The sequence below is a fragment of the Bombus bifarius genome, unplaced genomic scaffold, assembly GCF_011952205.1.
Source record: "Bombus bifarius isolate JDL3187 unplaced genomic scaffold, Bbif_JDL3187 scf7180000008008, whole genome shotgun sequence".
In the NCBI taxonomy this organism is placed as follows: domain Eukaryota; kingdom Metazoa; phylum Arthropoda; class Insecta; order Hymenoptera; family Apidae; genus Bombus; species Bombus bifarius.
This window is the reverse complement of record NW_022884386.1, coordinates 4,780,601-4,806,751: the sequence shown is the minus strand read 5'-3', so window position 1 is coordinate 4,806,751 and position 26,151 is coordinate 4,780,601. Positions and strand designations below refer to the sequence as shown.

Below are 26,151 nucleotides of genomic sequence, written 5' to 3'. Positions count from 1 at the left end.
TATTATGATGCTCGGACGTGCAATGTTACGGCTGTCAACATGTTCCTTTAATCTACGTTTAAACGATGCGCAATTACGTGCATATACGGTGCGCCGCCTGAAACTGAACTGGCCCGACGGTTTTCGTCGGCTGAAACCAGAGAAAGCCAAACCGGACCGTTTGTTTTAAACATTTACCCTGCTCGATGAAGTTGATCGTAGTTAATTATTCCTTTATCGGGTAGCAAATTTTCGATCGACGAAAAAAAAAAAGAAAAAACGAATGAAAACTCACGATATCTCATAGAAAGTCTATTAAAACGTAATACGAATGATTCAAATTTATAACGTCATAATTCGCAGGTGAATTGATCAAATTGATGGAAACTGATTCGATAGAATGGTACACACTGGAACTTCCAGGGATTTCAACGCGCGGGAAAATCCTGCTGAGATTTTCAGTGAATATTTCGACAGACGTTTGACAAAAATTCCGTTGATCTGGAACGCAATTTGCGTATAACATGTGCCCATAAATGCTGATAATTGACCAATCATGTGTCGCGTGATACGGCTGTCAAATGAACGAAGCAAAGCTGAAAATTCGTTTAAAATTAGTTCGAATATTTTGTTATATGTATGAATACGTATAATAAAAGGTAGATTTGCTGCAAAGCTTATTTATTTGAAAAATGAATTACTGGATCTTCAAAGTTGATGATAATCTATCGATAATCTATATAATCTGAGACGGACCAGGTAAATAAACCAATTAAAGATTAAAATCATAACTCAATCGATATATTTTATATATCGGTAGCAAACACACAATATCGAGTTCCAAGAAATGAAAATTGTTTGTACAACTTTTTAAACGAACGACAAGTATGATTTCTTTGATTTGACGAAACTGAAAGGGTAGAATGTTCAAACCAAAGATCATTCTTTCCTAGTAGTAACACGCATCCATGCTGAAATTTCACAAAGCCAAACACGAGTAAAAAAGTAGGTATGTGGATTCTGCAAGTTGCAACATAAAACACCATGAACAGCAATAAAAACACAACAAAGCGGCACGTAGAGAAAAACTCTGCTCGGGCTAATAGAATCACAGGAACGCTGCAAGTGAAAGAACACAATGCTAATCTCGTTGGGGAAGTCAACAGACTGACCTGTACCACTGTGTGTGGCTCACGTAAACTGATAAAGTAACAAACTATGGAGGCAGGATGAAAGCACGATGGACTCTACACTCTGCAACAAACGTGGCTGCTACGCCTTGCTATTCAAAGGGCTCATTCGCGATGCAGTTCGGGCTAGAAGTTGTCCACCAGTGCATTCTTTTAGACGGCGTCTCGTATCTGCTTACGATCTGACCATTTGTCTTCGCGTGTAGCATCGTGCCCGGTCGGAATTTCGAGTTCTGCGGTGAACATTCGTCGATGATAATGGCACGTCGAGAATGACGGAGAAACGCGAGAACTCCTAGAGATTCGTTCCGTTCCAACAGACGACAATGTTGAAACGTCCGAAACAGTACTCGAGCAACCGGATCAAAGTGCTTTATCGGAAGTCTGATACTTGTAAATAGAAACATCAAGTCAGGTACCTTGCAGAGCTGGTAAGAGGACGAGCGGAAGAAACGCAAATTCAATTAGTCAGTAATGAATTAGGGATTGTGAGCTGAATCTCGCGTGCACTTTCAGTTCTAGGAGTATGATTAACGAAAGTGGTCACGTCTAATTGAAGAGATCCTGACAGTAAGCTGCATTTTTCAATAATTTAGACAAACTCACTTTCTTGGAAAAGTACTATAAATCCATAATCAATTCGTGGCAACAAATTTTAAATAAATATAAATCTTATACCTATGATTTTGATTGTATCGCTTAATGAAAAAGAGAGAGAGAATATTCTACATAATACGTCGAAGATTACACGTGGAATCTTCGAAACGAATCCTAAGACGATACAGGGATTGGCGCATGTAATACGACGAGGATGATCCCTTAAAATGTATTCCTATATTTGGCATGTATCATTTCCGTGCGGAATGGAGAATTCAATTGCTTGTTCCTAATCCCCCACGATACGTTTGTTCCCTGATTAAATTTAATTAAAGATGTGTTAGATTATCTTGTATCAAACGTGCAAGGTAAATTGGTAGAATCATACGTTGTTGTTTCACGAATACGACATGAAATTACGATCCGTGTGCCTTTGATCATTCGCTTGTAGTCGTCGTTACATGCCAAAGACGAATTCCATAGGATTTATCAGTGACAGGAATATGGTATTCAGTTAGAACCAATGATAAACATACGGAAGGATATGGAGGTACGACGAGCAACAAGTTAAAACGAGGGAAATGGAGTGTGCTTTGATTGTTTCATCTGGCAAATAACTGACGTGTATCGCTATATAATTTGGAGCATTACAAGGTATGCGCATGTAACTACTCCCGTAGATAGGAGCATTATCGATTTGCATTAATGTTCAATCAATGACTTCGTTCGGTTTCGAAGCACGTGTATGAAATTACATGATTGATAGGACGTGAAAATTCTTTGCTACCAAATCGCTGTACTTTTACCACATAATTTTAAACTGTACGATTCTCCCACCTAATTCTTTATGAAATATATATTGGAGATGACTAAGCCCTCTAATATTCTGATTCCTTAACGCTCGCGTTTTTACTATTAGCGAAGATTAACTCGAGACCTAAGAGAATATTTGGAAAAAGTAAATGAAAGTAAAAAGTTGGGTGAGTCAGTGGTAGAAGAAGGTATAATGGTGCTCAAACAAGCGTGGAGTTAGATAATTGTGTGCAATTAAAGGTGCCACCCTGGTCGTATTCATGACTGGGAAAAACAAGTTCGAAGTTTCCACGGGCCATTTCGCTGGCACAAAATTCTCACTTCGTAGTCAGGTAAACAAAAAGATCCCTCTCGGAAAGCTACTATAAATACTTTCTCGAACTGGAGGAAGGGTACGTAAAAACTGTACAGCTTGCATTTCCAACATACTATCGCTGTTGTAGTATCATCCGAGCTATTTTCCTTCTCACGAGAAAAAATCTGTATTGCGAATTTCTGCTGGTGCCTTTCTGCAGAATGTAACGTACTCCGAGTTAAGCATGCAACGAGGAATTTCGAGAAATTCCACCCTCCCTTCCAAGCGTTTCACGTTACGTTCCTCCTATCCACAAGGTTATATTCTTTCATCGAAGAAAATGGTCCGAAATATAGTTTCAATTTCATACGTTCAGCTACTAATGCATTTTCTCCATTAAGGCAGTGGAGAAGATCATAGCGGAGAAAAGTGACTCCAATATACAACAAATATTCTCCCCATCTGGCTGGTCGAGGATATATACGACAATTTTCTAAACAGTTTCCTCGGGACGGCTCGGAATACAATCAAACCGGAGACAGCGACTGACAACTTTTCTCAATAAGGTCGAAGAGAAACTGTGCCAGTGGAGAAGAAGGTCAAAGACAGACACGGACAAGGGAAGTGATGAGAGGGAGACAGAGAGAGACAGACAGACAGATAGACAGAGATGCAGACAAACAGAGAAAGAGAGGAGAGAGAGAGAGAGAGAGAGAGAGAAGAAATAGAAACTTACAATCAGCAACTTGATTTTGTTAACCAAAGGGGATGTCGTAAGGAATTTGTTGACGGCCGTGAAAAGTTTCCCTTGTAGCATGGCAGCGCTTTCGGCGTCTCGTCCTTGCGAACATCCGGGCCTGATGTCCGCTTCTCCGGGGCTGGGCAACAACCCCCGGCAGTCTTGCGGGAAATCTCTCTTCTTCAGTCTCCTCGCGGGCCCTCGTGGCTCCTCTTCCCTTCCAACTGTCGCTTCCTCAAAGATCACGCTTTAGGCGGTTTACTTCTATCCGCATTAAATTCGACTATCTACTTTTATACTCTGACAACCCCTTAGAACATCCGAATAGAATCGGACAGCTGATAGCTGATCCTTCGGGACACGGGTTCTTGGCCAAAATGACAAATGAATTCGAAAGTATCGGACGCTCCGTTTTTTTCGTATTATACGTCCACCACGTATTATACGTAAACAGATCTCGACGCTTTAGAAATGCTTATTGAGAGGTCGTCGAGATTCTTTGTTTCGCTGGTAGCATAATATGCTCGATCGAGGAAGAAGGCTCAGGTTTCAGGTACCATAGAGGATACCAGTTCTCCAGTGGAACGAGATCAGTTTCCCACTGACAGGAGTGCGGTGTCGGGTTTATTTGAAAAATACGCTCGATCGGTCGACGATTTGATTGAAACGTGGCTGTGGCTTTCGAACGAACAGCTTTGTCTCGATACCACTAGCTCGCAAGGTCTAAGGATTCGTGAATATCGAAGGGTCCTTAGGGTCCCGGCGGTGCCGCGTTCTCGACATGGACTGAAGTCCGGAGCGGGCCGATGGATGCTGCGAGTTGCTCCAGAGGCAGAAGAACGCGCGCGCGAGAGAAAGCCGCGCGTGTCGAAGGGGGAAAGAGACAGATAGCGAGAAGAGGGGAACGGTGAACGAGCAAGGGTGAGAGAAATGGCTAGGAGAGAGGGGTGGATACGTGGAAATCGAGGGGGTGGCTGTGTCTATTCAGGAAGGGAGTGAATGGAAGGGAAAGGAGGGTTCACCGAGGGGTTGGGTTTCAACAAACGCCACTAGTTGCTGGTAACCCTTGCATGTTTACACGCCTGATGTTCCAAGCCGGTTACCGATTGTCCTTGTCAATGCGTTAATGCCATTTTTATCATCTAGTGTTCCAGTCAGAAATCGCTGAATTAATTTTCACCCTTCGAATACGGATCAAGGACATTTTGTTGAATAATAATCGATAAACGTAGTAGATATAGAGGCAAAGTTTCATCGAAGTAATTTATTTGTGGATTAAATGTATGATAGGAAAAAACGATTCTTTGTTTTCAAACGTATTGTAATGCTGTATTTGTGGTCCACTCTTTGGTTTTATTCTTTTTTTTTTTTTTTTTTTTTTGAGTATGAAATACCGTAGAAAAACAAAAAAACGAGACAATGGTATGGGGAAACGATGCATCTCCATTGTCTGAACTTTCAGATCGTAAACGCTCGATGACAAAAGAAATGATAGAGTCAACGAAATTTCTAACGACTTCATTTTGTTCTGTTGTAAAACGAAATTGGTCAAATATTATAACCGAAGGTGTCTACGATCTATGCAATTTATATGGAAAGCCAATGATTGGCAGTTTATATTTAAATGAGTGGGGGCGCAACAGCTAATAGGTGTACGCATCGTTCTCGTTACCAAGGTACATTATTTTAGCACTTCGGTAAACGAACAGTCGTGGTTAGTCGTATCGAATCGAAATTCAATTTATTCGGTGAGTTTTGTTAAAGAGATTTGGATCAAAATTTCATTTAAAATTGCTTTATATCAACAATAGAGATTACATACATATCGGCAATCGAGATTGGAAGAACAACGATTGCAGAAACCACAAAGTATTTTCACATTACAGAATTTTTAATCGATATTTACCGCTGTACGCTCACTAAACTAACAAAATAGTAAAGTATACACCGTATTTCCATCCCCTTTGTACTTTTGACTATAAAAAAAATAGGACATCGTGAATTTAGATTCTGGATGGACCTCATTATTTGTTATAATTAGATGCGCTGCATGAATACCATTTTATGTTATGCTACAACAGGATACCACCCACTAGAGGATGCGATGGTAGGTTAATTAAATACAGTTTGCACTCTGTAAAAATGGAACGACAAACGATACGATATCCGAACAAATACATTTTTCTCTTATTCAATGATATCGGGTTACTCTTTCTGTATCTGTTAGATTAGAACCAAATATTCTAACAAATACTTGAAGTATAATCTTAGTTAAGTTCGATTTAGGATCGATATAACGTTTGACTTGCTTTTACATAAAAAGGTATATCTACATCTTATTCCAGTTAACGATTAAAAGTCAACCATGTTAAAATAGGTTTTTCAACTTTTGATAAGATTTTATGTCGTCTTAAAATGCTACTTCAAAATTTCCTCAGCGTACCGAGATGTAAATGATATTACGACCATTCACGTCACCATTAAGTTTCTCGAGAAATAATGGATACCTCAAAGTTTCTTCCCGCATCGAATTTACTGCCATCGTGAACGAACGAAGGATAAATTTATACGATACGGGCAGTGATTATCATATTTCGACAATAATTTTATTTTAAACTGACAAATAATAGATTAGTACAAAATGAGTAAATACGAATCATGTTTAACGATAAATCTTACTGCAAGTACATTATTTAAGTGCGAAATTAAGTAGGCGCATTTTAATGGGATAATTTCCATGATTCCATTAAATATCTACTAAATTGCTAAATTAAGTAGTTCGATATGCGTTATCTGAAGTACGAAAAGTGAAAAGTTCGAAAGTATAGTACTGGTGCTGCCACCTGTCCATACTTCCCAAAACGCAAGCGAATTCTGTATCGACGAGAAGTAACCTTACGTATCGTTTATTTTTTGCATATTTACATACTCATTATAATCTTGCGCAACGCATCCACACACTTATCCATATTGGACAAATATCGATAATCCACTGGCATTTATTTCAAATTACGAAAATACATATTATATCATTGTCTTATGTAGGAAAAACAACTATGTATACCATCCTTTCTATAGTAGAGTAGGATACGTTATAAATCCTATTTTTAGTATTGCATTTGTCAAAAGTAGTTTTTCTCGTGTAATATCACAGATATAGGTACTCGAAGTGTAATCCGTTAAGTCATGGTTCTTTCATAAAAGCTTATGTTCAAGACGTTCTCAAACATTATCGTGGTTTCGCTATGTCTACGATATAAACAATCTATATAACATCTACGATGATATTAGCCTTTATCAAAACGAACACAATTGAAGTGCGATGTAGATATAACTTCGTTGCAATGTTCCAAAGTTCAAAAAATACACGATACTAAATTCATAAAAATATCGTTTCTCCGTTTGCATAATTATCGTTGTTAACGGAAACAACGGAATAATAAAAGAATTTTTTTCGTGTGGACTAGCATACTCACATGTCCTAGTTCGCCGTGCTTTTATTAGAAAATCTTCGAAATATCAGAATTATCATTGCATACTATCCGGAGGACGAAGTGCCAGGGCCAAGACTTGTTGCATCTGTATCCGGACATCGAGCTTCTTCTCTTCCGGTACTTGTCGAATGATCGGCAACAACGAGAGTAGAAACATTTTGTCGTAGTCATCCTCATCGTATGTAACTCGTTGGCTGCTGTGTGACGACAGGATATCGTGAATTTCATTATCGAAGGACGCGAACGACGTCTCACAAAGCTGCTTCGGATAACGGGGGCACATTTTATAGGATGCGCCCGGCTGAAGGTATTCCCTGCCAGTGGTAATGGAGGGAGCAGCATGGGCCAATGGTACGTCGTATTCTTCGATCACCGGATTGTCAATTTCACCCTCGCTCTCCTCAGATTTGCAATTATTTAATGTAGTACCGGCATTTCTGTAATGTATAGGAATACGGGCATACGACTATAGACTGGCTAATGCGTCGTTCAAATACGAACGATCTCCGCGCTCACAACATTCGGGAGGTACTAACCGTTTATTCTCCACCGTTGGCATTAGAAATAACAGTTGATCGAAATACATGTATTTCTTTCGTTTCCGACCAACCGGCCCTACTTTCTGTGATTTCTGAAGCTTCAATTCTTTCATAAAATAGTCACGGATATTTCTCCATTTTCCACGTAAGTTTTTCTCTGCAAATTATGTAGTATCTGTTGTAGATATATAACATGTTTTAACGATAATAAACAAAATTACTCTTACTAAAGATTATTTCCTACGATGGTTTTAAAGGAGATCTATAAAAACTGATCACTTGCGTCGGAAAAAACAAGATATTTCTATCTTGTTTTTTTATTAAAGATTATGTAAGTAGAACGATAGTTATTGTTATAACTATTGAATAGATGAAACAATTTGTACTAATTTTAAACGACTGCAGGTACGGTCACGACAACTCGTGCCAGGGTCGAGTAAGTGCAAGTCGAGGAATCCGGATCGATCGATCGCAAGAGGCTGTATACCTTCTACGTTTCTCTCCTCGTCCGTCAAGCGCGCCCAATTCGGTACCATCACCTGGCAGACCTCGTCCCACGCGGTCATCTTGGCATTACGGTCGTTGTACTCGCTACGATTCACATCATAAATCGCCGGTCGTTTCTCGATTTCTCCGATAAATTTCTCAGTATCGAACATGGTGCTTATCGTGGGAAGGTTTATCAAAGTCACCTTTGAGATTCTTTTTTATTCCTTATAGATTTTCTCTTCTTTTTGTCGTTCAATTACTTCAAATATTAACAACAAAAGAAAGGAAAGGAAAGAACGTAACCATGTAACAAAGAAGAGAAATTTGCCGCTACTTAACGATACCGATTACAAAAGGGGATGACACGACTCGACTAGAGTCGATCGTGTTTCAACGGTCGAACGAGCAAGATACGAGTGTATCGATTCGGATTAAGCTGAACGTGTATACGATCGCACGAGCTGGCCAATTCGCGACCAATGAATAAGAACGAAGGTTGTTCGTATCGCGCGTGAATACTCGCGCGTTGGTCGATGTCGACGATCGAAGCGCGCGAAGACTAAGAAAAAGAATTGGAAAAAGAAATTTTTGGACGGAACGTTATGATCCCGCAAGCGATTTGGCTTGTGTACGCTACGCCGTCGCCGGCAGCTTGCGCGTCACTGCGGAGAAACCGTTGTACGGCTGGCTTGGTTTGGCATCATGGCGCTAGGCTGGCGTGCGGTTGCGGTTGCGGAGCGGAATCTATGCCGCTGCTATGCCGCAGCGTTGCCAAATCTACCCGGTCAGTCGAGACTGAAAAGACGGCGAAACCCGCGAGCACGTCGCGATTGCCTCCTTTCCTCTGCGTGGATGTGTGTGCGACGCATCCTCGTTGGCCGGTCGTCGCCGCCGCATTTTCAATGCGGTGATACTGGCGCTCATCGACCGCACCGGGTTTATAATAACTTTGCGAGAGAAACCGGTGATCGGCTGGAACCGGTTGTAGGAGGTAGTCCGATATTCGCACGTGAACAAAACGCATGTTTCGTCTTTGGATCTATAATTAGATGGGACCATCAAATCGCGAAAATTCAAAGTGCACTTACGTAATCTCATGAAAGACAAAACATCATTATCAAACGATGCGATTACTTGCACTACGGTAAACGAGAACACATCGGTGATTTCGTGGTTCGTACGATCCAGCAAACGCTTCGGATCGTTTTGATAGAACACGTACGTATGTAGATGGATACAGGTGGATTACGTTCTCATCGTCGTTGTTGATGCGGAATTCGCCGCAAGTTTCGACGTTGCCAAACGTGTTGCTAAGTGTACGAGTAGGTACGTCGAATGTGGCGCGTTGCTACGCGATCGTAGACACCGTGCTCAACAAGAATGGACGCGGACGCGCCGCGGCCACGTCGTCGCGTTTCTACCGCGCCGTTATCGACCATGTCCGGCCGTTTGGCAAACGCAGCGAAATCGACGCCGGCTGGTTGCTGAATGAAACGTTATATCCTCTTATCTCGCCTGCGATCTAGTAAAGACACCTTCGCGACCATTTTTACAAACAGAAACTGGGGATTAACGAAATTCGGTTTATAACACATCCGAAGTTGTATAATATCACTGACGATTGTTTTATCGGGCAAGTTCATGGCGTTGATAGCAACACGTTTTTATGATGAAGAGTAAAATGAAAGAGCAAACTAAATGAAACACTTTGACGTACTACTGAGATCATAAATAATTACGTTCACGATCTAACTGTAAAATATCAGAATTAATTGATGCATCGCGCAAATGCTTGCTGTCCAATAAACGACAAACTTTGCATAGTCGGATGAATATGTTTTGCACGTGATCAACAACGTCACATTGTTTTGCCGTTATATAAATAATTGACGACGATCGATGCTATGGTTATTTTGACAAATATGTAAATGATTAAGTGCCATTTTAAAAATAATTCAAAAGAATCCAACCTTGAGGAACGATGTTACGATTCAAAAACATTTCGTGAAAGAAAAAAATGTCCTAGAAAGAGAAGAGAAAAATAAACGTCTCCCATACATATCTGTGACTATTGTAAGAAAACAAGGCAGTAAAGTATAGACTATACATAGGCTTGACCAATACAGGTCAAAGTGAAACTGCTTAAATATTGTTTCCTACCAATAGGTATATTTATGTATCTTCAACTCCGACAAAAATAAGGTTGAAGTTGGTAAATAAAACCAAACTATTACTATGATAGCCGTAACTAAACAAACGCCAAGAACGATTTGACGACGACGCAACGTATAATAAAAAAAAAAAAAAGCAAACGAAGTTCCAAGCTACGAGAAAAAGACAGACTCTGCGCAGCAGCTGCAAATATTCTGAGAGGGGGCCGCCCAAACACGCGAGCTAAATGATGGAACAGAGATGAAAGATTTTCGAATAGAAGACGGAAAGAGCGTGAGGAAAGTCGAATGAGAAAGAAAGATCGATTGAGGGAAGGGCGAAAAGGGGGTGAATGAAAAGGAGTGAGAGAGGATGCATAGAGAGCTAAAGAGGGAAGGAGAAGAGAGAGAGATGTGTAGTCAGTCCAGACAGAGTGTACCTTTAACGCTCTTCGTCCTCCCGGATCCTAGTCAGTCTAGAGCCGGCAACAAGACGGTGAACATCGTTTCATTACTATCGTTTCTCTGTCCAACTGAAGCTATCGTCCTTTGAGACCTAATTCTTTGGTCACGTGTTCGAGTCCAGACAAATTCGATCGATCGTCATGCCGGAGTTCCTTGGAAAAAAATACAAGCTGTTCAGCAGCGAGAATTTCGACGATTTCATGAAGGCGCTCGGTACGTATGAATTGATAATATATACGTAAGTAAGTTGCTCCAATTGAGTTCCAAGAACGTGATTCATAATTAAACGTGCGCGTACGATACAAAGGTGAATGATAATGCACGAGACGTTCTGTATCGTTGCATGAATTTCATCCGGCAGATTATGATATCAAACGTTGTTATCAGCGCCGACTGATGTGGCAAATAAATCGTAAATACCATAATCGAAATGAAATATTCATAAATATTGTACAGCACACACGCGAGTAACGACATTTTGTCGTTTGATAAGGGAGATATTCCAATTACGATCTAGTAACGAAATTGTGAAAGTACAACTTGCAATGCCATTGCTGTATTGTAGTAATAATCGATATACTCGATTGTTGGAACGAACTTGTGATATATCTATGTTATGAAAATATTTATTAATGACGGAAGATTAAAGTAAAATAGAAAATAATAAAATATTTTGATAAAGTCAGACAAACCTCAAGAATGTGGGTGGCATGCACAATCAATGCTATGAAATAGCCGGTTCTGTTGCTGGGAAATTTAATTCCACTACAAACGAACGATCTCATTTATAATATTAGAGTCCGCAACGTATTGTAATGATAAATAAGATAATCAATTTTAATATGTTGAACTATGCTCCTGTGGCTGTGCAACGACCTGACCTCACGCTTAATTCCCGCCATGTGCCACAGACAGAGTCCGATTGTACTCCAATTTAACACTTGAATTAATTTACCAGCAAGATTAATAAATCGCAATTGTCAGTCGAATCGTACTAATGTATGGTACTTGTGGAGTTAACTTAATAAAAATACACTGACCGCGTTGCCTGATAATAGACGAATAGGGGCCTTAAGCGAAGAACAAGATACATAACATTACAAAATGCGCATGATTTACTCGTCACATTGTAAGTGACAACAGTCGTATAAGCGCATCCGCAACATTTTCACATTCTCATTATATTGCAACCGGTTATTTCATACGATTACCGGAAATTAAATAAAAGTGCAAGCTCATTCTGATCGACATCGCCCACACGTTAAAGTGTTGACTAATACGAGCAAGGAATATAAATTATTCCTTCCTCGAATCGAGGGAGGCTGAAATCGTGCTGATGATTGATGTGTGTAAAAACATACTATAACTTCTTATAGATTCGCGATGATATTTTAGATCTTATACTTTCATTTACCTTACAAAAAATATGGCTAATAATATCGGTCGCAATTACATAATCTATCGATATGCATATAAAGTACATTGAAAACAAATATCACGTAACCGGTGTAATTTAATGCGAACAAACGAACAAATAAGATTATGGTAACCTGTTTCATATTTTGTTTTCAAGATATGTACGCGCGATGCGCTGTAGATATCGTAAATAATCGCAGAAAAGTTCAAACTTCAAAGTTTACATATTGGTATTTCGATTATGGAGAACCTGGTTCCTCCATTATACACGATATAAGATGCGATAATAACACCGGTGGTGTTCAGTCTTGCTTTTACTTTCGTTGGTAACGTGTCGTGTTCTATTCGTTCAAAATGCTTTCATCCGTTTTCGGAAAACAATACAAACTCCAATCGAGCGAAAATTTTGATGACTTCTTGAAAGCCTTGGGTAAGGAAGACTCCCATATTTAACACAAATTTATTTAGCAAAAAGTATCTTAAACTTAATATGCAATTCAAACATTATAATTGTACATCTGCGTTTGCATTTATCGATTTGAAAAGAAGCTGTTCTTATAAATGACTGAGTTTGATTTTTTTTTAATCTGTATATTCTTAAACTTCGGAGTTTTGTATATCTTTTTCTTTTTGTTTTAGGTGTAGGTATAATGACACGTAAAATGGGTAGCAGCGTGAGTCCCGTGATTGAACTAACAGAAAACAATGGAGTGTATACGTTGAAAACGACTAGCGCATTCAAGAACTCCGAAATAAAATTCAAGCTTGGTGAGGAATTTGATGAAGAAACAGCAGACGGAAGAAAAGTGAAGAGTGTCTGCACTTTAGATGGAAATAAACTTACTCAAGTACAAAAAGGAGAAAAGGATACCACTATTGAAAGAGAATTCACGCCGACAGAAATGAAAGCGGTATGTATGCCTAAAAAAAGTATATTTACACGCGGCAGGGGAAGAGAATAGAAAAAAATTATCTCGTTTAATCTTATAAGAACATTATCAGCAACCTTTGTACCTTAACAGTTTACTTATTATCTCAGTACAATCGTAAACGTTTAATCTAATAAAAACCATGGTCATAATAAATTACATAATCTCGATCATTAAGGAATTAGAAGCTCAGTGTTTCAATTGAATTACATTTTGTGCAATGGAAGTTCTGCAGGGTTGAACGACACTACGAAAGATAACAGGGCGAACATCTGATGATAATAACAATGCCTGTCATTGGTCAAAAGGTCCGCCAATTACCGCTTGCTCTTCGTGACTCGAACAATGTAATAAGTTCAATAATAGAGTTAATAATAACTGTTTCGAAACCTTGAAAGACAGTTTAAAAAACTATAGGAATCGTATATTACATTCGTTCAATGAAACTATTAAAATATGAAAATATTTGTTACATATATGTAATTTTTTTATCGAATTAAAGAAATGAATATTTTTTATGTTTCAGATCATGAAAGTTGATGATATCGTATGTACAAGAGTATACAAGGTTCAAGAATAAAGATGTTATTTAAGGAAATAATATTCCTTAATGAATTAAAAATTGATTAATGATGTTGAAAGTTGTTCTCGCTAATTAAGGGCAATATATTGTTTTCATAAATGTAAAAAAAATAAACTTTTTTACACGCAGAATAATACATATGAACGCATAAATATGATACAGCTGGTATTATTTTCAAATAAGGGTCTAATATTTCACAGTATGATACGATATATGAATACAATGTCACTCATATTCATATACGTAAGACGGAAATTATTATGTTGCATTTTGAAAGTATCAAATATTTCTATATTTTTTATGCATCTTTAAATGTTATTCATATGCTTCCATGTATGTTATATCCATTATGGATATATCGAACGAAATTTCAGAACAAATAAAGAATAATTTTGAACATCTTTGTATCAAAATATTTTTTTTATATAAATACAATGAAAACGAATACAATGAATAAAAAGCTTTAATTATAAATAATACAAAATAAAAAACAATTTTGAAAACTTTACTGATAAATATTTACAATCCTAGTACCACATTTATTAAGTAATATTATCCATTAGGATCTATCACTGGAGAAATCTGAAAAATTTTATTTATATATTTACATCTATCTATACACTATATTTCTTTGTAAATACTGAGCAAGAATAAGTCACCCTTACATAATATTCTATGTAGCAAGTATGTCCTTCATCGGTTTTAACCATGTATTGAAAACACAATAGTCCACATGTATCAGTTCTCAATGAAACTTTGTTTGCACATGACAATGCTTTCATAGCTGGCTTAATATGTGAGAGTTTGTAACTAGACATAGCTGTTGAAGTACACTGAAAGTTGTCAACCAATTCACCATCATGGGGTAATTCAATATGACAAATTCCAGCTAAACCAGTTGTACTAATACGAAAAAAAGGTGGAGCAGGTGATAAAAATAACTGCAATATTACCAAAATATAAAATTAATAAGCTATAATTTGATAGAATTTTTAAGTATTAAATTATGTTTCACCTCAATGAAATCACTAGTTGAATCAAGTTCGGATAAGATATCTTTTAATAGTTCGGTTTGGAGGACTACTTTGTTCAAAACATTTTCTGGTTCAAGATGAAAATCTAATAACTCATCAGGTTCCTGAGTTTTTAAAGAACAATCCGTTATAATACCATCTTCCTCTATCAGAACTGTTACAGGATGTCCATTGCCCTTTTGTAAAAACTTCTATTTATTAATAGCAAAGTAAAACTTCTATTTATTAATAGCAAAGTAAAACTTCTATTTATTAATAGCTAAATACAAGGTTTATAATATATTTTGACCATATATACTTCATAAAAGAGCTGCAAAGCTACAGAGCTCCCTTGACAATTTATATTACTCCAAAACATACAGAGGCACTCCACTAATATGTTTAAATTTACTCTAAATATTACATCTTCCTTTAAATTAAACACTTGAAATACATGAGCTGGTATATAAGCACTAGCTTGCATGCATTTTGCATCTTCTACTGTTACTTTTAAACCATTCTCAGTTCCAAAACATGTGGCATTCTGAAGAAAATCAAAAAGTTCTTATATCAAAATCTATTTTGTCTCTGCTAGAAATCTCAAAGAATCTCAAAAAATATTATTATACCTCTTTAAAATTAATTGCTTTTAGTAACAATACTATAGTTTTAAGATTTCCTAACTTTGCAACTAAATTATAATTTTCTACTTCAGTGTACATATTCTTTATCTAAAACTTGAAATAATAGCAAGCTTTGAAATTGTTCCTGTGTTATATATTGATAAGACAATTTATCTTTCGTGATGGCAGTTAGCCAAACTGCTAAAACGTGTTTACAAGTAAATAAAGATCTATCATTTAACACTTGACATCTGGAAGTATATTTTATAATCATCAATATTTGTTATTATAAGTACCTAGAGAGGTTATATATTTTATACCTAAAGGATGCACAAAGACAATAGTTTATATCTGGGAAAAGAATATATATTGCTCCTGACAATCCTTTAACTTGCACTAAATATCTGGCAGTATGTCTATCATTATGAGGTGGAACACCAGCACTTTCAGAAGGAAAAATATAAGTTATACGTCCTCCTTCATACAATTCTAATGCCCTTTCAAGTGCATCACCAAAAATGTTATACAGATTTAATAGTACATCATCTAAAACTGAAATCATTAATTGTTGTGTAAAAATTTGTCACTGATAATTACGCAGCGTTATAGAATTACATAGTAAATATGTATACATTTCTGTTCTTTTTCAAAACTGTCAGCTGCTTCCTTTAGTACTTTATTTACAAACTTTGCATATTTTATATCGTACGTCTTAGACAGAAGCGCATTTGATGCTAATTTTTCGTTTACACTCATGAAGGTTATGTTTCGTGTAAGTACATATTTTAATGTAACTTTTGTACAAAAAATATAAATAAAAAAAATGTTGATAAGTAGCCAACACAAGGTTATCTTAATTTTGAATCACATTACTCTAAACAACTTAACACGTTAAAAGATGATAAAACATGCAACTATCTTCACATCGTAATTACTAGCATTCCCTAGCATTACTAGCATTACCAACATAAAGTATAGGTTATTTCCTATATATAATTCTTTGATATGTTGGCATTACTGATGATTCAAAATGAATTTATTATAGTGATTCGTAACGTTTTTAGCAGTTATGTAGTGCTCTTCCAAAAATTTCGAAAAATGAGTCGGCGACGAAGGCGAGCTGATTTCATAGATTCGCTAAATAGTTTTCGTAAGTAGAGAATTGAATATACAAGTGGTTCTATCTAAATAAAGATATTAATTTACGTGTTAATCTTTCATCTAACAATAAAATAACTTTTTTTCAGAACATTGTGAGACTGATCCCGATACATTTTCTTCAATGTCTCAAGACAGTTTGAATGAAATTCAAAGTAAAAATAAAAGTAATCATACATCTGATAATACTACGAGCAGCAATAAAGATTCTCCTATTTTAGCTGGCAGCTTTTCAAAACTTTCTTGTATACAGAATCCGTCAATTAATTCATCTTCAATTATACATCCTACATCAAATTTAAATAAGTGTATTGACTTATTTCAAGATGAACAGTTATATGTTAAAACGGATAATAATAAAGAAAATAATAATCCTCAGAATTTTACAAAGAATACATCTAACAAATTGTCAAGTGGAGTCAAAAAGCAAACCACAGATTTGCATCCTAAGTTACAATCCAATGCAATGTGCAAAAATTTAAGAAGGGATACCAATTACAATGTAAACAGTAATAGATTAAATGCAAGTTCTATTTCGGATAATGCATCTAATACAAAACTGATACCGCCATTTGTTTCTCCCCATTGTACAGATGGAAACAAACAGAATTTTTCTAGAAATTATGAAGATGAACATGTGGATATTGAAACAAAAAAATTTGAGACAATGCTTTGTTTATTAGATAATTACTTTAATCAAGCACAAGAAGTTTCACAGACACAACAAATATTAAAACGTTTATCTGATAAATTCGAACAGTCACCAAAAACTTTTACTGAAAAACTTTTAACTATTATTGAAGAGTCTGTCATGTATGATGATGATGATGATGCAAACAAAACGTCTGCAATAAATTTAAGCAGATTAACAACAGAATTTAGAAAAATGTGTAAATTTATTGAAGATGAATCTGCTCCTGAATGGCTTTCATTTCAAATGTCTACGCTTATACACCCAGAAGCTTCTATAAGCCCTGCATGTAATAGATCTATTCACATGACAAATTGCAAAAATGAGAAATTATGTTCTCCCATAAATACATCTCTATGTACTACTCCTGTTTCTGGTATAGATGTAATTAAAAGAAGATTCTTCGCTAAAATATCAAAATGTAATTCTAGTAAGAGTATTAATAATGTAGATAATGCAAGTAGTACATCTTTTGAACATTTGGAAGATCAGTGTAATAGATTATTTCCTAAAGAAAAAGAATGTCCTGCCCCTTTACATAAAATTTTGTCATTGCCTTCTTTGTTAAGTATGAGTCATATTCATAATATATGCGAGCAACAAATGGCATCATTAAATATGTCTGATGATGTAAATCCACCAAAAAATAGAGCATTAAGTACTCCAAATTTATTGGATATATGTCAAAGTCCATCTATAAACAAAACAGACCTTAATTGCTCGAAGTTAAAAGAATTACACAATAAATCACAAGGTAATCAGTGTAGTGATATCTCATATTCTAAGAAAAAAACCAAAAGAATTAATGAAAAGCCTGTTTTGAATACGGTGACACCTGATAAGGTAAATAGTAATGCAATACTAGATCTAGATGAATTAGACAAATCACTTATACAAGACATAGCAGAAAAAAGGAAGAGATGTCTTAATACAGCAAGAATTATTACAGAAATTAATGCAGATCCTGAAATTATACAGATACAAAAAACATTGAGAACGTCACCTATGTTTGCTAATGATAGCGAATCAAATTCATTGAATGATGAAACTAAATTTTTACAAACTCTAGTATCTTGTAAAGACTATCAAATGTGTTTAGAAAAACATAAATCTCTCTTGAAGATACTTGAAAATTCAAATTCTTTTGTAAGTGAAAGTAACTTAAAGAAAACTGAGGACGCTGATCCAAAATATGAAAAAAATATAGTTTCTAAAAAAGAAACCGTAAATATTAAAAGGACATCTACTGGGACAAAATTTAATTTAAGTCCAAATGTAAAATCACCATTGTTAAAGAAACAGGGTATGCAAGAGAAAGAGATACGAGAAACTGTAAAGACAAAACTTTTTACGACACCCGGAAAATCTCCTTTAAATAAGGATTGTAGAAAGAAAAAAACATATTTTCCTGATATGAACACTCCTGTACAGAATACTAAAGTAAGACACATTTTAAAAAGTCCACATGCAGAAGGCTTATATCGCTTGAATTATAATACTATAATGTCACCAGTGGGTATGTATATAAGAGGCACAGATATGCAACTTATAAAAAATGTACATGCTAAAACAGATAATTTATTGCTTACTCCTGTGAAACAGAATCCTAAATCATTATCAAACAGGAACTCAAAACAAAATGCTTCACCGAAAACTATAAATAAAACTCAAAAAACCACAGCTCTCAAGATTAATTTATCTCCTAGAGTAAATACAAACGAACAGGAGGTAAATATAAATATATATAAATTTACTTAAATGCTGTATTGGTAATTTTTGATTTATGTGTGTATGTTTTTTCTTTTTTCTATAAGGCACATGTAATAAAAACACCAGAGTGTGATAATACAGCTGCAAGTCATTTTGTCCTTCCTAGGGTTTCATATAAACTTCCTTTACAAGTTAAAACAGTAGGTACTTCTATATACCGTTTCTATATTTTGGAAATATGTTAATTCATTATACATATTTATAGATAAGGAATAGTAATTCGCCGAAACATGGAATTCGTGTCAAGAAATTACTTGAAACTGCTCAAAGCAAAGTTGTTATCCGGCACGAAGGTATAATTACATTTGATTATAGAAGAAAATGAGGGAATTCTTAGTTTTATGATTTAAATCTATGTATATGAAAAATATTTTCAGCCCGGATAAATTCAGCACAAAAAGGGAAGAATACAGCAAGTAATGGGATGTATGAAATTAATTATGAACCTGAAGATGAATCCATACATGTTGAAGAAGCAGCCAGAAAAACGAATTTTATTAACAATTGGAGAAATGCTTAAATTCTATTTAAATATTTGCAATAAAATGAATATTTCATATTTTTATTATAAGTACCTTAAGTATTGGTAAAAAGTAATAATATTTAGTGAAATACATATAATTTCACTTAATTTAATTCCATATTCTAAAAAAGTTCCTAATGAACTTTACAACTTTTACTTCCTATTAAATAAATATTAAATATATAGCATAAAACGAGATACATACGAGTGAAAATACATATTCCCTTATTTATGCTTTCTAATAGACTTTCTAATAGATTTTGGGGAAAGAATGGAAAGAAATTCAGTTATTTATTATTCTAATTGTAAGTCATTGTTCTAGTCTTTACATAAAGTTTCTAGAATAAAGTTTAATTCATTGTAGTATCAGACTCTGGTAGTACTAATGTTTTTATCTCATAATGTAGTGTAACGTGCAATGTTATTCATTGGTTTCGTGCTGCACTAAATCAGGGACGTAAATTGTGTATCTATGTACCCCTATGTATCTAAATTGTATATCTAAGTAATTCTACTTAGTAGCATTTAAAATTAAATATATACAGAAAATCGCATTAATTTCTAACAGTAGAATTGTCATAGTTTGAAGTTATTTGTTCCTTTTATTAATTAATTGTAAAATGTGTATTGTAATATTCTGCGATATAATATATGATGAAAAACCTTAATGCAGAAAATTTGACAATTGCATATAATTATTATCATATTAGAAAACTGTGACAGATGTTGATATAATTTAAAGTGTATTTGAAATTCCATAATTCTAAATTTAATGTATGAAGCTAGTGTGAATAAGTACGCTCCTGCTTTGCGCATGGCACGCACGACGCTAGTTGCACACGCCGTTAAGATGCGTTAGTATAAGAGGGCTTATGGTAGGAGATGATCGATAAATTCGAACGGGTACGCCGGAACTAACAAGTGATCATTCAGCTTCCAAGTGATTCGAACCAAGTAACTACGTAAAAACTACAAAATGCCAGGACCAGGTTGTGACAAGTGCTCTGGTAAGAATTACTTTCACTTCCAAGAACCTCCTTATATTATACGATAATCTGATTTGGATGTAATGCAATTTTGATATATACAATTCAGTAAATTATTCTAAAATTTTTAGTAATCTTGCTCACTTTTGGTTGAATGCTAATATTTTCAATATACCTGCTTAATGCTTGTTAATTTGTCTACATATAATTTAACACTTTCATTTATAATATTTTTTATTTTTCAATTGTAATTATTACCAGATCCAACTGATTTTTTTATATTTACAACAACTGTTTCTTCGTTTTGCTTCAAATCATATTAAAAAATTTGAATTTTATATTAAGGCATTTCGATATTTTCATATAGTTTTGTTTCATATGAATGAATGGGGGATAATTGAAATTTCTAGAATTACGCGAAATTTTCTTACAATTTTTATAATATGCGGTTAGCTTTATTGGTTTATACAGGAAGTAATGGGATAATTTATTCATCAAACGCTATTACGGGCAGTGCTCAATTGATGATTTTGACCAATTTATATATAGTGAAGCAAATTTCCTCAATAAAATTGACTGCTACACTTAATACTTATTTTTTACTTTGTCTAATATTTAAAATGTTATTTCTTATTGCAGATAAATGCCAACAATGTCAATGTGGCGACAAATGCAAGTGTTGCGTCTCCTCATGTGGAGGTAATAACTCTTAGTTTAAATTACTTCCAGAATTTAAATTTAAATTTTCAAACGATATGTTAAAAAAATTATACTCTAACTTTTAGACTTGTGGTAAGGTAGAAAGATTTCTTCGAAGGAATGTGGTAATGATTCTCTGTTCTGACTGTACATATCCCATTTTTTGTAAACTTGAGCAGCGATCGCTTAACCGTGACCATTATTAATGTCGGTTCACTCTATAGTTCGGTTACGTTACGATTTCCAACGAGTTTTATTACTTTCACGAAATATTTCTTTGCAAATAACTGTTCAAAACATTACAATTTTTTAAATCATAAATTATTGTTTGTTTCACATTTTGTTATACTTAATGTTTATTGTAAATAAATTCTCAATAAATACTTAACACTAATCATAGTTTTGTATTTTGTGTTACAGACAAATGCGCTTGTAAATCTGGCGAACAGTGTAGTTGTAAGCCCTGTAAATGCTAAAGTTCAGACAGGACGCTAATAAATTGATCAACACCGAGAATGGATGTTGCAATTTTAGATGTCATCATCTACTTATGCTTCCCCTACTATTATTATCATTAATATTGCAAAATTTTATCGCAAAGAATAAATAATAATACATATTATATGAGCAATCATTATGTCACTTAATAAAAGTATTAAAAGTTGTTGCTTGCATTCGTTATATTCTACAGATGTATACATATATCTTTTATGAAACTATGCTTTTTACAAAACTGTTACCTTTATAGTGTGAAATATAATAAAGATTTGACGTAACTAATCAAATTTTTTAGTTATTCTAATTCGGAAATATATGACCTTCCTTATTCATAATCGATTCGCAGGAAACGATCAAAGAGTATTTACGGATCGACATAAATGCGCATTACGCATCGATATATGTAGATATAAATACACATACATATAATAACTACATGAAAGGATATGGAAACTACGTCTCGACTTATGTATGCGCATTTTTCATATAACGAAAACTACTTTAATACTTATCATATTTTGATTTACCTCTTACTGATAAGGCTATGTGTGGTCAAAGCTGGAGCATATAAAATTCCTTCGCCTATTTCATGCTTCTTTTTTTCGCGCAATAGTCACTCAAAATGTTCCACTACACTTTTTCTTATCAAAAATGTAAGATACTACACTTTTTCTTATCAAAAATGTAAGATATAACATCTTTTATTTACACTCGTAACGTCGATAACGATTATTACTTAAAAGAACTTCAAACTTCAAGAGTCGATCTATTTCAAAAATTATAATTTTACGCCGCTAGATGATTCAAACTTATTTCATCGTAAACAAATTATGAAATATAAGAGTGGCAACAGCGATAATAAAATTAGAGTTATTTTACTTGTTGATCTTGTCAGCCAATGATAATCCAGTATTGTTTACCGTGCAACAGCAAGGCTTGGTTAATTTCAGCACTCGTTCACTAGAGTGCGCCACTAGCGCTAGAGAAAATTTCTAGTTTAAAGTAGTGATTTGAAACGTGCGCGTCATATTGACGTAAATAATCGGAAAATTGAAGTAATTGTGTGATATTAATTATCCAGTACTCCTTGATATACATCTACAAGAATAATATAACGTAGTTTATATCGAGTACGTGTTGTGTGTCACATAAATGTGATTATTATCTGTTTTTACGTTTCTTATAAGTACTTTCCATTTGAAGATTTCCTGACAAAATGTCTGCCTATACGAGGTAAGTTTAAACATATTACGTGTAACATTTAGATTAAATTATTTATGTTGGTATTGTATAAAATGTCAAATATTTTCTCTCATTCTCTACTTGATATTTTCTTCATAACATCATAATACACTTTTTATATCGAGAGCTATCTTCAGAAATTTATCGATTATTTATAAACTTGCGAATATGCCATAGAAGGATCGTGTACCTAGTTCATTTCTCTTCGTGCTAATAAAAAATGTACCGGAAGGATTTGGTATTCCCATTAAATATCGAGTAAAGTGCACGTATTTGTGTATAGTAGTTCCCTGTATTTACATAGACTGTGTTGGTCCTTGCCGTGTCGTAGAACAGAGGGAATGATTGAGTTCGCCGGTTTCAAACAGAGTTTACCGGCTTCCATGTCGTTCCACCAATGAGAATTCAGTTGATCGACCGTCTCTATCTTTGCAGAGAGTATAAATTGATTCAAAGACGCAAAATACTGAAGCTTCAAAATAATCAAAGACTGAAGGTTCATGTCTGATATACACGCATAGGTTAGGTTAAATTTTTCAAAAAATATTCAGGTACTAATAGTTGTCTGAAAGAAATACATACAAAATATCAAAAATGATGTCCATTATCAAATACTTTAAAATAAAATAAACTTAATTTATAATAAGTTCTAATATACATTATGATAAGAAATAGTATTCGGTATTATTGATTTATCCTTAAGTGAAAATTCAATAAGGTGAATCGATTACGATTGGGAGGCAGAATTATGCGATCTCGTCACCGCGAAAATATACGAACGTCGTTTCCGTTTCCAGTGTCACGATCAAATATCGACATATGTATAATAGCGGTTCGACTGTAGGAAGCGGTCACGAATCGGCGCCGCTCCTTTAATTGATAACCCGATTAATTATACATTCGGACTTTGAGCGCAACACCAGTTCGCCAGTTCAAACAAGGGTGGCAAGTCGTCCGGAATGCGGCATGCAAAGTGCCGCTTGCGTGCGAAACGGCTGTGAGCTAACGTGGCTTTTGTTAAAAGCGCTTAAATTTATAATGATCACCGTTATCGGCCGTCGCGATCGAAAGGTACGACGGTCGAATTTAAGGATGCACGACAGAAAACTTGATTTCCATTTGAATCGTCGTATACGAATAGAAATACTATTTAATCATCACTTATGTCGTTTAACATCTGAAAGATTTTTTTAATTTACATATTCTTCAAATTTATCGCTGTTATGTAGCATATTCGGCGTTAAATATCTATAGAAACAGTATTGTACGTTTGTAGAAAATTAAACGGTCACTTCGAAGGATTACTTCAATGTGCATTGTAACATAAAGTCCTATAACTTGTTGCAAACTAGGCGAATGGGAACACGGTTTTCTTTTCTCGTATCAAACAGTATACGAAAGAAAAAAAGGAATTATAGCTCACGAAGGCCTATAAACGCGAGGCGTTAAGAAAAGCGACGAGCAACGAGGGGACAGCAACTTTTAGCTCGGGAAAGACTGGGAACGTTAACGACACCCTGCGCGACTTTAAAAACTAATATTTCCATCATTGTTAGTTTTTATGACATACCGGGTGTCGTCTGTTTCTTTCATTTACAGTTTAGAAGATTTTGGTGCAACGCGAGACGTTTATTATTTCGCTCTCAAAAAATATATTTTTATTTTGTTTTCTGATGTAACAGTTTACTTTACTAATATCACACGATCCAAAAAATTAACCACTTTAACCAATTAGATATTCTCTTATCGTTTAAAAATGTTGCATATAAAATTTTCTCCTATAATAACATTTATATCTTTATTTTGTTTCTTGTTCACGTATTCTGCGAATATATAATCGCTGGCGTAAATATTTGTCGATATTTCGCAGCTCTTTCGAGTTTTCTCTATCCCGCATCAGTTAAAACAGTTTCCAGAGAGACAGTGGCACAAGCAGCTGGAAGCTTGAAGCTTGGAGGTGAGATCGTTAGCGCGAAGAGTGTGACTTCGCATTGTGCCGTGAAGTACGTCTTAAGTGTTAGTTTATTGTTACCCGCTACCCGCTGGGCAGGCTTCTCTTACATATTTAAGTCGGTCCATTAGTGCTCAGTCGCGTTTATGTTTCGAAATGCTGTAAAACGCTCGTGAAACTTGCCGAGTGGCGTACAATCAATACGTCTGTTGTGCTGCGAGTCCTTTATCACAGACATTGTATAAAATGGATTTAATTAGATTATCACGTATTGCCGTATCTTGTTACTGGTTTGCGATTTAATTTATTGTATATCGGATATAATGGAATAGAATAGGCAATAATCAACGGACATTTTGTACACAAGTACAACGAACCTCGATATTTGTTGTAATAATTCGTAGTAATTTACGTCATACACGTCTCGATAATCGTCTTTCGTGCAAATGGAAAACTTACATTCTAACTTAACACATTTTCTACTACTTAGAACTACTACTAGGAACCTGCATACCTTCTTTTGTCCGACATTCGTAGTTTAAATAATAATGTTTGCTTTACTTCGTTGTTCACTGCATAGCTCGTCTTCCTAAATCATTCTGCTGAAATGCATCTATTCAGAAAACGCAAAGATTGTACTTACCGTTGAGACTCTTGCAGCTAACTTCTGGATAGGCTATTAAATATCAGTATACATTTCTAAAGTCTAAGAAGCATTCCGAAATGGAACGCATGCGAGTATGTTACGCGTAACGCGTAATCTTTAACGTGGTGTAGCTTATCGAAGGATAATCTTCGGAAAAAGATAACAGTTACCGAGGACCATTGTGAGAAACGCTCTCGCTATTCATACATATGCCGCGAAGATATAAGAGTTTTCTTAACACTAAAACTACTGATAGTTAACAAGAAGCTATTTCTATCAAACCAGTGAAAATGACTGGTCTTTAAAAAATACGTAATAATAGAATATTTTTATATTTATTGATTTATTACTTTCTTACGGAAGGAATTCCATGTTATGTAGTACATTTCTGGTATTATTAATCCATCTAGTACGATGATCCCTAAACGAGGATTGACACATTTATAAAACTGTAGAACCAGTCATTTTGACTGATGTGGTATTTCTAGTGTTAACATCTAGCGATCTGGCGATCGATCTGGAATTTTCCTGATAATTGACATCATCATATTGAATAATACGCGGTAAAAATTTTACAAAACGAGGAAACTGGTCAATTGGGGTTCGATGAACAGATTGCAGGACCTTTTTACACTTTGAAAAGTACCAGTCATTTTGACTGCTATTGGTATAT

The 26,151-nt window shown here is 35.1% G+C and overlaps 5 protein-coding genes across 15 annotated transcripts in view; 2 read left to right on the top strand and 3 right to left on the bottom strand.

The window, feature by feature from the left end:
* LOC117206815 (calmodulin-like) overlaps nt 1–22,297 on the bottom strand; it is a 77,264-nt gene extending 54,967 nt beyond the window's left edge. The window contains exon 1 of one of the 5 annotated variants that reach the window (XM_033446482.1): nt 22,167–22,297. Coding sequence is in view for 2 of the 5 variants with exons in the window: in XM_033446481.1 (XP_033302372.1) it covers nt 3,611–3,691 (81 nt within the window). In the remaining 3 variants the exon portion in view is untranslated. Of the gene's footprint in view, nt 1–3,610; nt 4,433–7,089; nt 7,225–10,725; nt 10,853–22,166 lie in introns of those variants that run through there. The other 4 variants (XM_033446483.1, XM_033446485.1, XM_033446481.1 and 1 more) reach the window with 4 other exon arrangements.
* Nucleotides 7,142–10,287, bottom strand: LOC117206816. Its single transcript, XM_033446486.1, has 3 exons — nt 8,134–10,287; nt 7,644–7,803; nt 7,142–7,544 (listed from the first exon to the last, which is right to left on the bottom strand). Exons 1-3 carry the CDS (start codon nt 8,303–8,305, stop codon nt 7,142–7,144), a joined length of 735 nt encoding a protein of 244 aa, XP_033302377.1. The 5' UTR covers nt 8,306–10,287.
* Nucleotides 10,691–14,079, top strand: LOC117206818 (sodium/calcium exchanger regulatory protein 1). 2 transcript variants are annotated; one of them, XM_033446488.1, is made up of 3 exons: nt 10,691–10,963; nt 12,806–13,077; nt 13,622–14,079. In XM_033446488.1, exons 1-3 carry the CDS (start codon nt 10,891–10,893, stop codon nt 13,673–13,675), a joined length of 399 nt encoding a protein of 132 aa, XP_033302379.1. In that variant the 5' UTR covers nt 10,691–10,890; the 3' UTR covers nt 13,676–14,079. The 2 variants fall into 2 exon arrangements, with proteins under 2 accessions (XP_033302379.1, XP_033302378.1); XM_033446487.1 differs by lacking the exon at nt 10,691–10,963 and adding an exon at nt 12,414–12,596.
* On the bottom strand, nt 13,856–16,227 carry LOC117206813 (cell cycle checkpoint protein RAD1-like). 6 transcript variants are annotated; one of them, XM_033446476.1, is made up of 6 exons: nt 15,947–16,226; nt 15,706–15,866; nt 15,011–15,235; nt 14,694–14,903; nt 14,344–14,619; nt 13,856–14,260 (listed from the first exon to the last, which is right to left on the bottom strand). In XM_033446476.1, exons 1-6 carry the CDS (start codon nt 16,068–16,070, stop codon nt 14,231–14,233), a joined length of 1,026 nt encoding a protein of 341 aa, XP_033302367.1. In that variant the 5' UTR covers nt 16,071–16,226; the 3' UTR covers nt 13,856–14,230. The 6 variants fall into 6 exon arrangements, with proteins under 6 accessions (XP_033302367.1, XP_033302370.1, XP_033302365.1 ...); XM_033446479.1 differs by lacking the exon at nt 15,947–16,226 and adding an exon at nt 15,321–15,565 and having other exon boundaries at nt 14,694–14,888; nt 15,706–15,862; XM_033446474.1 differs by having other exon boundaries at nt 14,163–14,619; nt 15,947–16,227.
* Nucleotides 16,310–21,910, top strand: LOC117206812 (uncharacterized protein PFB0145c-like). The gene is made up of 7 exons (XM_033446472.1): nt 16,310–16,464; nt 16,562–18,891; nt 18,978–19,073; nt 19,139–19,226; nt 19,311–20,463; nt 21,082–21,141; nt 21,562–21,910. Exons 1-5 carry the CDS (start codon nt 16,320–16,322, stop codon nt 19,451–19,453), a joined length of 2,802 nt encoding a protein of 933 aa, XP_033302363.1. The 5' UTR covers nt 16,310–16,319; the 3' UTR covers nt 19,454–20,463; nt 21,082–21,141; nt 21,562–21,910.
* Nucleotides 22,298–26,151: the final 3,854 nt, after the last annotated feature.